We start from the raw sequence: 14082 nt of genomic DNA, 5'->3' as shown, positions 1-14082 counted from the left end.
GACTGACTCTTTTTACGCCCAGGTCGGTGCTGACGCCCGGCTGTCCCCGCCGGCAGCTGGCCGGCCCCACTCTGCCCTCCGTTCCACGAACATCCCAGCCGCACACACGGGTATTCCAAGGCTCTGAACTCGTAGCGGGCGTTGGGGTTTGGGGTTCATTGGGGCTGAGTGACGTGCCCCACCGCCTCGGGGAGCCGCACGCTGCTGGCAGGGGCCCGTCCCGCTCCCAGCTCCCGGGCCGGGAGTCGCCGGGCGGTGGCGGGGCCGGGGCCGCTCCGCTCCAGCCGCCAGCTCCGGCGGCCCCGCCCCGCCGCAGACAAAGCGCGCGGCCGCCATTGGCCCGTTCGGCCAACGCTCGGCGCTGCCCGCGCGGCGCGGCCAATGGGCTCATTGACATGCAAATCGCGGGGTATAAAAAGGGCGGCGCGGGGCGGGAGTGGCGCGGAGCTGCCGGCGCGGAGCGGAACGAGTGGGGCAGCGGCGCGGCCATGGCGCCGGGCAAGGACCGCCCGCCGCGGGGCGAGGGCTGCGCGGAGCTCCGCGCTGACCGGAGGGTGAGCGGTGGGGGCGGCGGCGGGCGGGGCCGGGACGGGAGGGGTGGCGGGGCTGACGGCGCTGTTGTCCCCGCAGACGAGGAAGCCGCTGGTGGAGAAGAAGCGCCGGGCGCGCATCAACGAGAGCCTGCGGGAGCTGCGGCTGCTGCTGGCCGACAGCGAGGTGAGGCGGCGGCGAGGCGGGGCGGGGGCCGGCGGGGCCCGGGGCCGCGCTGACGGCCGCGGCGCCCCGGGTCAGTTTCAGGCGAAGCTGGAGAACGCGGAGGTGCTGGAGCGGACGGTGCGGCGGGTGCGGGCCGTGCTGGAGCGCCGCACCCGCGGTGAGTGCCGGCCCGGGGGCGGCGGGGGGCGCCCCGCCCGGCCCGCGCCTCACCCGCGCCCCTCTCTGTCCCCCGCGGCGCAGGGGGCGGGCGGCGGCTCCTCGACGCCAGCGAGCGCTTCGCCGCTGGCTACATCCAGTGCATGCACGAGGTGCACACCTTCGTCTCCAGCTGCCCCGGCATCGACGCCACCACGGCCGCCGAGCTGCTTAACCACCTGCTGGAGTCCATGCCCCTCAACGAGGGCGGCTGCCCGGACTCGATCACGGACGTTTTGGGGGAGCCCGCCCTGGGCCCCTGGCCCGCCGGCGAGATGCTGGCCCTGCCGGCCGAAGCCCGCCCGGGCCTGGCTCTGCCTGCCCCGGCGCTCTCGCCCTCCCCCAGCGAAGAGACCTGCTCCGACTCGGACGAGGCGGAGGCCGAGCCGGGCCAGACCTCCACGGACGGACTGGACGCGTCCCAGACGCAGGGCCTGCCCTCGCCCGGCTCGCCCAAATCCATGTGGAGACCGTGGTAACAGAGGAGTGGAGGCAGACCTCGCACTGGGGGAGGGCAGGGTGCCCCCGCTGCAGCCGCACACGCGCGGCTGTGTGAGCGTGGCTGTGTGCTGTGTGTGCGGCTGGCAGCGCTCTGACTGGGGACTGCACCACGGGCACTCCGACGCTGTCACACCCTGACAGCCTAATAGCGAACGCGTTAACATTTCATCCGTGTGTGTGCGGGGGGGGGGGGGCATTTTGTAACTTTAGGGGTTGTTTTTATGAGAGGATGGGGGGAGGAGGGAGTTGGTTTGTAGTAGCAAAGCTCTCTGGTGGAGGCATAGCAGTTATTTTATAGCCCTGTCTCTTTCTTCTTGGCCCTTCGAAGTGGCCCAAATACCGCTACCCTTTTAAGAAAAAGCCCTTGTGCATTTTAAATCATGATGGTTAATTCCAGGAGAAGCTCAAGCTAAGTCTGCATGCACGGTTTTAAGTGTTCTAGTGATAGCACAAACCCCTGAAAGGTGGCGGTGGGGGTAGTATCTGTACCTGGTAGCAGTCTAAAGTCTCACTTTTAGGGGAGGGAAAGAAAACTAGAAAACTGGTGGAATTAGACAAATACTTTAAAAGATATTGGCGGCAGGGTGCCTCTTAGAAATGAGTGTCTTTATGCACATTTTGCTTTTAGCTCATTTGAGTTTATTGTGACTTTATGTATATTAGGGTGTCAAATGTTTTTTATTTTTAATCTTTAATAAAAAAACTGAATTCACAACATGGCATATACTGTGTAATGTGATGTGCTTCTAACTCATTTAAAAACATTAAAAATACAGCTCCTTGTTGGCTCTTAACACCAGTGTCTGTATACCATGGAAACAAGGCTGGTAATTAAGCACTTAATGCTTGTACTAAGCATTGTTAACTTAAGTATTGGAATTCAAATATTTCTTTTGTTTAATTCTAGTAGACACTTAAGTTCATTGCATGAGCAAGGTCACACTCGTTAAGGTTGGTCTTAGGCCACAGATTTTGGGGCTGGTTGGTCTGGATGCCAGTCTCAAACCTACTCTACTTGATCTGCCATCTGAAGGCATTGCTCATACATGTACAGCCCTAGGATCAGAAGTGCTAGGCAAATCCTGTTCTGGGGCATAACTTCAGAGGGGGGTGGCTTGCTTTTTGGTTTTTGTTGAGAGCAAAACAAGACTCCATTGAATAGAGTGTGCAGTGGATTTGAGAAGTGTTGTTTAATGTTTCTGGGCGCTTGGAGGGGGGACTCTCAGCATTCTTCTCCATGAGGTTTAACCCCTTCTGGTTCCTACTTTGGGGAGATGCCAGGTTATTTATGCTGCAATACAATACCTTTCAGAGAGCTGTCATTGTAAAGAGGAAAAAAAGGATTGTAAAGTGTCTTAATACATGGAAGTTCCCAAACCTAGAACAAGCAAGAAAGGAAGCAACCTAATTACCAAGGGACTGGACCTGTACCTTTGTTAATAACCCCACAGATTAATAAAAATAGAAACTGAAGTACTGGCAAGGCCTTGCCTTTTTAATTTACTTTACCTGAGGTGGGTGTTCTTGCTCAAAGATGTCCATCAGAATGTTTGGTCCTCATCCCCTGTTGTGCTAAATTCCCTTTGAGCTGGGAGAAGAGGGGTAAAAACCAGCTGAGCAAGGGGAGGTGAGAGCTTCTGTAGTGACCTTTCTGCTTTAGGGAGGGAGGTTAGGGCTTTGAAGTGTAAATGAAGCTTGGGACACTTGCACTGAAACTAGCACCCCACACACCAGATGATCTCTTGGACTGAGGCTGCACTGCTCTAGCCCCAGCATAAGTCCAGGTTTATTTATATCGAGCTATTTCCCTCAGGTATCACATCTTGTTTGATACTTCACTCTCCCTGCTTAGCTCAGACCTCCTGCAACTCCAAGGTCAGTTCACACACATCACCCTGTATTGTTACCCTGCTCAGCCAGAACCCCTCGCTTTTAATGGCTGGAAAAGGCCCTTTCCATGAACGACCCTCTAGAGGGAGGTGAAGCCACAGCCCAGTTCCTTAACATGACCGAGCCTGTGGCTCACAACATCACTCAGACACTGCCTTGAACTCACTGCCTTCAGCAGTGACATCCAGGGTTGATCCTGGGCCAGGGCAGCCGCTCTGGCCTCGCCACTGCTGCAGGAACACCAGAGGCAGCTTGGCTTGGCTTCATTTCCATGAGATGAAAGACCCTCGTGTTAGGGCTCCTGTGAAAGCAAGTGCAAATCCTGACACTTTGGTGACAGAAACAGAACCCAGAGTCAACATGAAAGTGCCAGCTTTGGTTACAGCAGGGACTGGGGGGGGGGGGGGCAGCTTGAAGCAAAGTCATCTCTGCTCAGCACTGCAGGTATGGTGCTTACCTTGCCCTCTGCTGCCCTTGGAGAATGGCAGCCAAAGCTGGTCTTCCCAGGTACCTGCTGCCTCACCCATTCCTGCTTATGCTGCTGTCCTTCCCCCACCCAGGGTAACCTTCCCAGGCTGGCTCCCTGCACATGGACCACACCGGCTGGAGACCTGGGCACACCCGTTCCCTCTGCTGCAGGCAGAAACAGGCAGCAGGGCTGTGAGGCCACCTGGACAGCTGCTTTCCCAAAGCTGAAATGGTTGGGAAGAGCCTTTCCCCTGAGCACTTACCAGTCCTCCACCGGCTGAAAAGAAAAGCCAGGTCAGAGAGTACTATTAGGAGTTTTTCAGTAGTGTCAAAAGCATTTTAGAAACGTGTTAGCAATATGCCTTTTTTTTCTAAATCCACAAATTAGGTTCACAGAAAGTTTACATCCTCTGATTAGGTGTTGCTGGATTTGTCCATTTGCATTTCTGTACCTTACTGCAAAGGTGTCAAATCTGACACTTCCCTTACAAAGGCAGGAAGAGGTGAGCATTTTGGGGGTGGGACTAGAGAAGGGGCAGTGTGGGGAAGGAAGGTTTCCAACAGCTCTGATGAAAAAACAGGGAAGCGTTTTCAAGTCCTTCTTTATAGAAACTGCCTTTATTCTTTTCCATTCCAAAGTAATACAAACAGACTGTCTGATCTGACAGTGCACTGCCTTGTAAAAGGAGAGAGAGGCAGCACTCTAACAGGACTCCTCTCGTTTGATATGCAGGTGAAGAATAATAGAAAGAAGGGCTCATTTTCCCCTCTCTTTGCATGTCAGTCACTCACACCTGTTACAGGGGGGAAATGCTCCTTGTTAGACCAGGTCAGCTGGGAGGACTTAGAGTTCAAACCTCCTCCTCCCAGCCTCTTGGCAATGTGTACCAGGTCTTTCATCAGAGCCTCTAGCCAGGAGGCAAGATCAAGCTTTTAAAGCATACAAATCAACTTATATCTTCTTTCATCTCCCACTAGCAAGTATCCTGCAGCTCTCTGCAGTCTCCCTCTCCAAATAAATGTTTCAGTCTCTATTCCAATTAAAAGGACAGAAGAATAAAACCAGCCCAGGCCTCAGCAGCAGGTCTAGGGGATGCACAGACATCATGCAGCAAATCTCTGCTAAGCAGGCAGTTGGTTCCTGTGTGTAACACAGCTTACATTTCTTGCCACCCAAGATGCTGCTGTTAGCAGAACAATATCAAACATCAAGGAGGATTTATTCCTATGAGAAGTGCTGGAATGAGTGTTGGTTAATCCTGGCACCCAGAGCCTTGCCACGTTATGGTAAACTCTGCCCAGAAAACAACCCTACATCCCCAAGGGGCCATCCACTCTTGACAGCTCCAGCTGTTGGAGCCCAGTTTCAGGATTTCCCAGTGTTTGGGCCCATGTCCAAGCACAGCTCTGCACACGCACAGAAGCAGCTCTCCAGTCCTGACTGCTCCTCTACCCTGCAGACACACAGGTTTTACAAATCCCGTGTTCAGCTGCTGGAACACACTGAAACTTGTGTCCAAGCCACTGCTCTTTTCTCTGGAGATGAAAACAACTGGGCTGAGCAGCACAACTCCTGTTCTCATCTTGCTCCACAGCAGAGCACAATGGTTTCACACACTAATCCAGCTCTCTTCACCAGAAGCCTACCCGTCCTCCTAAGAGATATTATCTTTTTTTTTTTGCCTGAGATGCCTGGTTCCAAGTTGCATCCTCTAGCAACTTCCCGAGTCCACAGTTATCTAAATGGATAGTGTCACTAAATTGTCCACTTTGAGCTTCTCAGGCTTCTGCATGAGCTAAGCTAAAGAAAAAGCAAAGGGGGGAAAATTGTCTGTCTCCTTCCATGAGATTTTAGCTCCCTATACAACATTAGCATTTCATTATAGTTTTCAGCAAATGAAATTCATTGCACTGCATTTTAAGGAGGTTAAAAAAACCCCAAGCTGGTTCAGAAAACATTCAAACATGAAAATACACCTCACAGCCTGAGGCCTTAAGTTAATTTAGTTAAACAAGATGATGACTGAGGGTGATTTGATTAGTTATACTGCCTATGTTGCATTACACGTTCTATAGCTCACTTACCAGGTGAGGAAGTCATGGCTTCAAAAAGTCTTTTAATCAAAACATAGAGCCTTAAGTGCCAAGACCCAGATAGTAGGTCAAGATTGTCTGAAATGAGAAGGAAAAAGATTGAAATTAGACACTAGAAGAAGTAATGTATTTCCTTTCTTTTAATGTCAAGTGACAGAATGTATTTCCAGAAGCAAATACAAGTTGCTTTGGTTACAAACAAAAACTACTTAGTAAAACAACAACATACAAGTAATTATATTAACTGATCCCTTCTGGCCTTAGATTTCTTAAGTGTAAAATTAACTCAATTTGCGGTTTTATAGTTTTTGCATTGGTCTCTGGCTAAAATATAAGTTAGAAAGCAAGGAGAGTTGTTTTCTTTGTATCTGAGAAAGCTCAGACCTAAGGCATCTTCAAACATGCATTCATGGGCCACGTCAGGAATTGCACAGATTCAGTCACCCCCAGCTGAACTCTGCAAAGCTCCTGCACCACTGAAGTACAAAGCAGAGGAGCCTAATTTAAAATCATCACCAGAGAGGCACAGCTTAAAGCATCCTTAAAATGATGTGCCTGTGCCCACTGAGTGGGAAGGGACATCGCTGGGCATCACCCAGAGCCAGTGTGCCCACTCAGGAGTTCCTGAATGGGTTTCAGCTTCTTGTGGCCCCTGTAGAAGCCTGGCTGTGTTTTGGGCTTTGCACCACCCATGACTGAGACACACACACAAATAAAACTTCAGCCTTCCAATCTTCCTAGCCTAAGCTAAGTTCACCAGAACCAGCCTGTGCTGAGCAAAGTCACTATGAAACCCCTTCCACGGTCACCACGCAACAGGTTTTGTAATCAATGTTCCACATACTGAGAAGGGGGGGAAGCCCAGAAGAGACACATCAACTCCATCAGCAGCCCCATCAAACTCTTCCACCAGTGAGGAGAGGTTGTTCACAGCCTCCACGTCTCATCAAGGACCGAATCACACAAGTTGAGCAAATTTGCCTCCTTTGGGCCTGCAAATGTTACTCGATGTTTACAACCACCCTTGGCAGCCTCATTACTCATGGCTGACCCCAACATTGATAATATCTACCTACACACTGCCACTTTCCAAAACAACATACTCAGATTCCTTTCCTGCTCAACAGATCCTCAGCAGATGCCAGCACAGTACCAGGAGCCTGAGACTACTTTACACCCATGAGCCTGGTCCAGATTCTCTCTGTCGTTCACAGGAGCAGATTAACTGGTCAGAAAAGGAGCGTAATTGAATCCCCTCATCCATGCAGAGGGAGCACACAGCTTGTTACCAAAATCTAGGATTCTGGAGCAAATCTCTGCTGAGGAGCTGCTACTCCCCAAGCAGCTGCAAGCCTCCTACTCATTAATCCCTCAGTTGAACCAGCATTTCTTACTAAGCCAACACACGTTCTCATTGAAGTCCAAGACTCCTCAGGAGCCTTAGGGTACCTCTACAGAGTACCCAGGATGTCCTTTAGTTCCCAGTAAGCTTTATAGAAAGTGACACAGAATTTGGAAAGCTCCTGAATGCACTTAGTCTCAAAGAGAAGGTTTTAAGACCCAAAGGGCACAAGCACTCCCACACCACACCTGGTGGGCCTGGCACCCCCAGCAGGGCTGCACAGCTGCTGCTCTGCTATCTCACAGTGACCACAGTGGCTGCCACCGAGCACAGCCAGCCACAGTGACTCAGGAGCAGTGGGACACACTGCACTTTCAACTGCTGCAGGAAGCAGGAAAAATGATTCACATCCTTTCAGCCAGCGCCGAGCCGGAGCGTCGCTCCACAGCTACAAAACTCCAGTGGCAAAGGGAAAACACAGTGCAAAAACCCAAGTCCCTAATGCTGCTCTGTGCTTACTCAGGACTGAGTTCCTTCCCAGAAGCACCACTCCTCTCTCTATTGATGAAATTACAATCTACTCCCCGAACCCCTTTAAAAAAAAAGAAAACAAAAACCACCAACCAAATTCTTAATTGTCAGCTTTTTGCTAGAAGGTCTATTGGATGCATTTCCAGCAATATGTACCTGCTTGCTTTAACACCTTGGGATTTATTTATGTTTTTTAAAAGATGCAACAAAAACATCATGCTGATGTGCAAGTTGTTATAATCAGAGCCAATAACAGTTTGGTCTTGTTTAGTTCTATCGAGAGCTATACAAAGAAGGGAGAAGTATTATCTCAGGGTTTCTTGAGGAGAAAGGTGATAAAACCAGAATTTACCAACAACTTCCATGTGTCTTTTATGGGTTTATACAGTCACACACCAATTTACAGCTGTTAAAATCAATCATTTCATAGCACAGAGAGGCAAAGGGCAAAGGAAAAAGGGAAGGGGACTAAAGAACTCTTATTTAGACTATGAGGGAGAATGAATCTGTAAGGCCAGAGCATCTGCTGACCTCTCAGAACTGTCAGATCTTCCCTAAAATCAAGCCTCTTACTGCCAGCCACAGGAATGACTGCTGTTGAATCAAGCCAATGTTTTCTTGCATTTAATTTGTATCGTACATTAAATTCAAGTAAGTACACTCAAAACAAGCAAAATCTTCTCAGTTTCCCAGGATGGAGTCTGCTGCCAGACACTCTTCCCTCCATTCTGTATTCAGGCAGTGTGACTTTAACCTCAGAATTACATTAATGGAGAACTGGTCATGTGTCTCTCAAGCTCGGAGTTTTACTGCCTAACTGGCCAATTCATCTGAAAAACCCTCCTCAAATTTTACATTCCCAAGTCTCCTATGACTTAAATATTATGAGACTCAGGTACTGGATGAATCACTAAGGTCTTACATGAAGAGCAAGTGTTGATGGGTGAATGACAGATGCATACACTCTACTTGTTCTCTTTGGTCACCCAAACAGATTAGTTAAATTCCACCCAACACTGAACATTTCAGAGAAGGGTTCTCCTTGGTCAGCCTAGCAATGACCACTCTGACTCAGCCACACAAATGCATTTAAAATTAATAGATGCAAATGACATAGGCCAGATGGAAAATGAAATATGCAAACAAACATAATCCATGTCATGCAAAATAAGTAGATCAGGAAAGAAAAAAGTTACATATAGTCAAGCATTCTTTGGTTTGGTGTGGGTTTTCTGTTCTTTCCCTTCCCCTCCCAAACACAATGCTTGCATGCCTACTGCCTGCCCTGGGAAAATGGATCCCTGCAGTGCTGGCAATACCACGGGAATTCTCAGGTATTGGCTCCCTCCTTGAATACATTAGATTCCATGACAGGTGCTTTTAGATCTTGTCTACACAAACAGGTGGACTCCCTGGTCTGGTAGTCCTGCTGTGACTTTTCCAGTGCAGCATTTGCACAGTCACTGAGCACATGGAGTGACACACAGGTCCTTGCCATGAGAACACAGCAATGGCTGGCCAAGCAAGAAGGGGTTTAGCCGTGGATCCCAGTTTGTTCCACCACTTCTGGGAAAACAGACCAGTTTGTGAGAAAGTCTCCACCAAGTGTGCTGTCTTCACCTTTCCTTCATTTTTTGCTGGTGAGAAACCAAAACAAAACTGTTGCTCACACCACATCCCCCCCCTAGAAATGTAGCAGAATCCTACAGTGTAATGGGGAGATTTGGCTTTCTGGCCCAAATTAAAAGATTTTGACTTCTGGTCCTTTTTGATGCTGAAACACATGGGCCTTCAACCTTGCTCCATTTCCTGTTAGAATCTCAGTAATGGGCAGGGAAATGGGAACTGGTGGAGAACATGGAGAGAGCCTACCTGGTGCTTGGGGTTTGTTTTCTGCAGTGCTTGTAACCATGGCATCTGAGCAGCATGAAATCAAACACACCTTCAAAAGCGGAAGGGCTTCACTTCCCCTGTCCTTCCCCTGGAACAAAAGAGTATCATTTTATACATGTTTTGTACTTACTGGTGGTGTTGTCAGAGAACATTTGATATTAAGGAACCGTCTGGACAATGTTATTTTAGACATTTTTCTGAATAAATCTGCAAAGAGATTCAAGCAGCCCAATTACTTACTTGGGGGTTGGTTTTCAAAGCAACCAAATCTGAAGTGCCTGGACACACAGTTTTGATTTGACTCATGCTGCCTTAAAGTTCAGATCTGTACTGATCTGACAATGCAGCTTAGCACACAGCCCAGATGAACACAGCCCTTCGTGGGATTGGGTTCTGCAGCTGTAGCTTCTTTTACCAAAAGCTCTAAACTTTTCTCTGTCCTCCTTAAATTTTTTTGTTCTGATTTTTTGTCTAGACACAGGGCAATCCCAACTTTCCCTATTTTGACAGCTTTCTCGTTTGTTATGGTCACAGATTATAGACACACACAGATTTAACCCTGTGTCCTTCTTTTCTGCCTGTACTTTAACAACTCCTCACTTCTATTCAATTAAACTGTTCCTGACGGTCCAAACATCCTCAGGCCTCAAGAGGGATTCATCTTTGTTTCTTTCTCAAATTCTCTCTGACAAGCACCCCTGTATCTCACCCAAAGAAAGAAAAATTGTATTTTGCTGTTGATAAAACCATTTTTTAAAAGGCAGTGTTAAGCAGTTTCAAAGAGGCAGTGCCCTTTGGAGCTGTGTTATTATCCTCTTCCTCCAATTCTTTCATGAAAGTCACAAACCAGAGTGCAACAACCCAAATGTTTCCAAGAGCAGCAAAAACTGCCACCTTCTATATATAGCCCAGGTGACACAGTTCAACCCCAGCCTTATCTAACAGCCTTAGCAGTACAGAAACACACAATGCTTGGAGGGCTGGGGATACATTTAATTACAGCAATTTACTCACAGTAAGTTTTGGCAACCAGCTTCAAGTCACCGCTATGTGTTGATAAAGCCTGCAGAATTTGGGGAAGGCTCTTGCATCCATACTCCTGGGAGTACCCCTGCAGAACAAATAGTACAGACCTCTCTCCCTCATACTCTCCTCTCAACTGAAAGACAAATTTTACATCTGAAAGTTTTACAAGTTTTCTTTGGAAATGCTTGAATAAGCAAGCTGGACTGTATAAATTATCGAGGTGACAAGTGCCACCTCCATTTATGGGCCCTTCTCAAACCAGATCAGTGCTGCACTTCCTGCCCCTGATTTACTGCCAGCTTATTCAGCCATGGAGTAGATTTACCGTGCCCAAGATACCCCAAACTCCCCTGCATGGCTGCAGTTTGTCCCCTCAGAAGGCACCGTGGGTAGCGTCAATGTTTGACAACTTCCTGAGCCTTTGGGCTCTTTGATCCTGTCAAATCCACCCAAACAGACTCTACCTGCAAAGCCACGCTTGTCAGTGTAATGAGTGAAAGGTAACACCATAAACTTCACAGGCCTATGAACACTAAATTAGGTGATAAAGGCAGTCATATATCACTTCATCAAACTAATTCTGTCAGTAAGTGAAACCTGTGAAACCATTTACAGTATGCAGTCTGCTTCAATTTATATCATTCTGCCATGAAATCGATGCGAGACTATAAATGGTTTTCTCAGATTGAGATATGGACACCTTTATCCTGGCTGTTAGCTAAGAGACTATCAGACCAAAAAAAAAAAAAAAAAAAGAAAAAGAAAAAAGAAAAAGCCAAACAAGCAAACAGATTTCCCTTAAAAATCCAAGCCAGAAATCCCTGAAAATTCTACTATTTAAATTTAAGACTTAAGCATCACCTCCTAATGGTAGAGCACACACAGGACAGGTATTTTAGGGAGACTGGTAAGACTAATAAAACAATGTTGTTCATATGCGTGTTCCTAATCAGGTCTTTATAGCTGAACTCCTTTAAATTCACTGCTCATGTAATGCAAGGTATTTATTACTAAAATAATACGAAATTCACTGCCTGACTACATCCAAAGCTTTAGAAGCCTTTATTGAAAAGAGTTTAGTAACCATATTTTTGTATACTAAAAGACAATGGAAGATAAGACAACGGAAGAATTTCCTAGTTCTTTACATGATGTGGGAATCCTTCAGTATTGCCACGGGGCTTTGGCAGTTAAAAAATTTCAGCACAATTCTAAAATATAAATGTATTTATACTTGGATTTGTCGCTAAAAGGAAGGGAGGCAAAAGAATTTCAAGGCAACCAAGAGTGAACAGAAGTTTTGCAGCCGTCAGCCGCCTGCAGGGATGTGGAGTTTAGGAAGAAGCGTGCATCTCCCTAGAAATCAGATCTGAACAGAAGGCTCTTCTGCCCACGCCCCCCTCCCCTCCCGGCCCTGCTCTGAGCAGCTGGGACAAAGTCTTCCCTATTCACAGGCAGGCAGCAGCTCTTCAGAACACAAAAAAGGAGGAGGCTTGTAAAGACAACTGCGTATAGACACTGGAAATAACTCCCGATGGCCACATTCCTCCCATTGTCCCTGCTCCCCGCATTGTGTCACGCCATATGCTTTTTAAACGCACAAATTGCAATACAGAAGATGCTGCGTTTGGCCCCAGGCTGGGAACTGAGTCTCTGTACGAGGCCCTGAAGGCACAGGCAGAGCAGCATCAGAGCTGGGCTCCTTATTGAGCCCTCCACGACACTCTAAAGCTCTTCCTGCAGCCAGAGCCATTTCAGGTCATTCCTAGGTTTTCCATGCCCTGAGGCAGATATGTTTGGGTTTTTTTTAAACTCCATTATTTCCTGGAGAGATTTTTTTTTTTTTTTAAAGTAAATTGAAACCCCATTTAGCCTAAACAGGAAGAGAAACTACACTAGAAGATAGCTATTCCATTGAACAATGAAAACTACAAAATGGTTCACTTACATACCATTTGATACTGAAATATACTGGTTGGTATAGTAAATTATACGTGTTCTCTCACCGCAAGAGAAAAATAACATGATTTTATTTCCTAGAATCCTGTACTGCTGCAGAAACAAACTATGTATTTTAGGACTCTAGAAGAAACAGTACCTCTGCATTGCAGGTACTGCTCAGAACGAAGTTACTACTCTGCAATCTAATTAACCATTTTCATCAGAAGCCTCTGGTTTTTTACCTAATTTAGAAATGCAACTAAACCATGAAAGAACAGTTTTCCAAAATATGTGAGGGCAGATCTGCCAGTATTCAAAATTGAGACTGAAAGTTAGAAGAGGTGAGAGAAGTTTATTAACACAAGCACAAAGAAAGTCCTGAGCCTAATTTATGCGTGCGTCAGCCTCAGTCTTTATATGCTCCCAACAAAACTGCAAACACTTAAAAGCTAGAGAGAGGCAGTCAGGAGGAACACGAGTCACAGCAAACAGAATGGACAGATGGCTCAGATTAAATCATTAGTGTAAATGCCTGTGTAACCCACACCACTTACCTGGAAGCTGAAAGAACCGAGTCCATCCCACCAGGCTCCACACAATTGAGCCGCTCCAGTCCCAGTGCTCCTCTACACCAGAGCAGGGGTAGGCACAGGCCACCCACCCAACCCTTCTTCTGCTTCCTATAGCTAAGCAAATTAAAGACTACAGCCAATTAGAGAAGTACATTTGCTAAATTTATCCAGTACCCTATGCAAAAAGGCCACAGATTTCCAAGGGAGTCATCTGGTGACAACAGAAGGGAAAGCAGTAGACCTCACCTTAGACAAGCATTAGTCAGACAGGTTCTTTAAAAAGGAAAAGCATAGCCAGTAAGTTCTTGGACAGAAGGAGAATTTTTGAAGCAGGCAGTGCAACAGCAACACAAGCAGTTTACTTTTAGACCACTGTAACAATTTAAAGAGAGTAATAAATTCAGTATATCCTGTTTTACTACAGACTGGAGAGCAAGAAGTACACCTTGACAAATCCTGGAATACCAGGAAATTTTAACCCACCCATGTATTTGTCTCCAAAACAAATGAAAACAAATGAAGTGCAAAGCAGTACATCCCTCTAAGGCTGAGGGTGTAGTGGCTGCCCCACCAAACCCTTCACCCCAGCTGCAGCAGGTGCTTGAGCTCTGGAGCACTGCTCATTTCCCCTTTCTGCACTACACAGACAGCATTGTACCCACCCCTGGACATCCATCAGCAATGCCACGGCACCTGCCTCAGGACACTGGGCCTCTTTCACAATGAGTCCTTCAGCTAAAAGGCATTTTCTCTCTAAGTGAGTGGCAAGTGTTTTCACACTTTGTATTATCCACTAAGGTTCAACACTATTCATGTGCTGCCACAGCAGCTTCTCTGTCTGCAACTACAGAGCCAGAAATACTGGAGAATGAAACTTCACCACACACACTGCTATTGCACAGAGCAGCCTGA

The 14082-nt window shown here is 47.5% G+C and overlaps 1 protein-coding gene and 1 long non-coding RNA gene across 2 annotated transcripts; one reads left to right on the top strand and one right to left on the bottom strand.

Moving 5' to 3' along the window:
• The first annotated feature begins 446 nt into the window (after positions 1 to 446).
• LOC120410491 (transcription cofactor HES-6-like) lies at positions 447 to 2135 on the top strand. Its single transcript, XM_039557289.1, has 4 exons — positions 447 to 554; positions 631 to 717; positions 793 to 874; positions 958 to 2135. Exons 1-4 carry the CDS (start codon positions 489 to 491, stop codon positions 1389 to 1391), a joined length of 669 nt encoding a protein of 222 aa, XP_039413223.1. The 5' UTR covers positions 447 to 488; the 3' UTR covers positions 1392 to 2135.
• Positions 2136 to 4403: 2268 nt separating this feature from the next.
• On the bottom strand, positions 4404 to 13255 carry LOC104693044. Its single transcript, XR_752463.2, has 4 exons — positions 13153 to 13255; positions 9611 to 9719; positions 5857 to 5943; positions 4404 to 4565 (listed from the first exon to the last, which is right to left on the bottom strand). It is a non-coding gene; the product is annotated as an uncharacterized LOC104693044 (long non-coding RNA).
• Between the last annotated feature and the right edge of the window lie 827 nt (positions 13256 to 14082).

Source organism: Corvus cornix, chromosome 9 (assembly GCF_000738735.6).
Source record: "Corvus cornix cornix isolate S_Up_H32 chromosome 9, ASM73873v5, whole genome shotgun sequence".
Taxonomy (NCBI): Eukaryota; Metazoa; Chordata; class Aves; order Passeriformes; family Corvidae; genus Corvus; species Corvus cornix.
Note: the sequence above shows the minus strand (reverse complement) of the source record. Positions and strands in the feature narration are given on the sequence as shown.

Coding starts and splice junctions, on each gene's coding strand:
- LOC120410491 (XM_039557289.1), top strand. CDS start 489: ATGGCGCCGGGCAAGGACCGCCCGCCGCGGGGCGAGGGCTGCGCGGAG. Junction 555..630: donor AGCTCCGCGCTGACCGGAGG/GTGAGCGGTGGG, acceptor TTGTCCCCGCAG/ACGAGGAAGCCGCTGGTGGA. Junction 875..957: donor GCTGGAGCGCCGCACCCGCG/GTGAGTGCCGGC, acceptor CCCGCGGCGCAG/GGGGCGGGCGGCGGCTCCTC.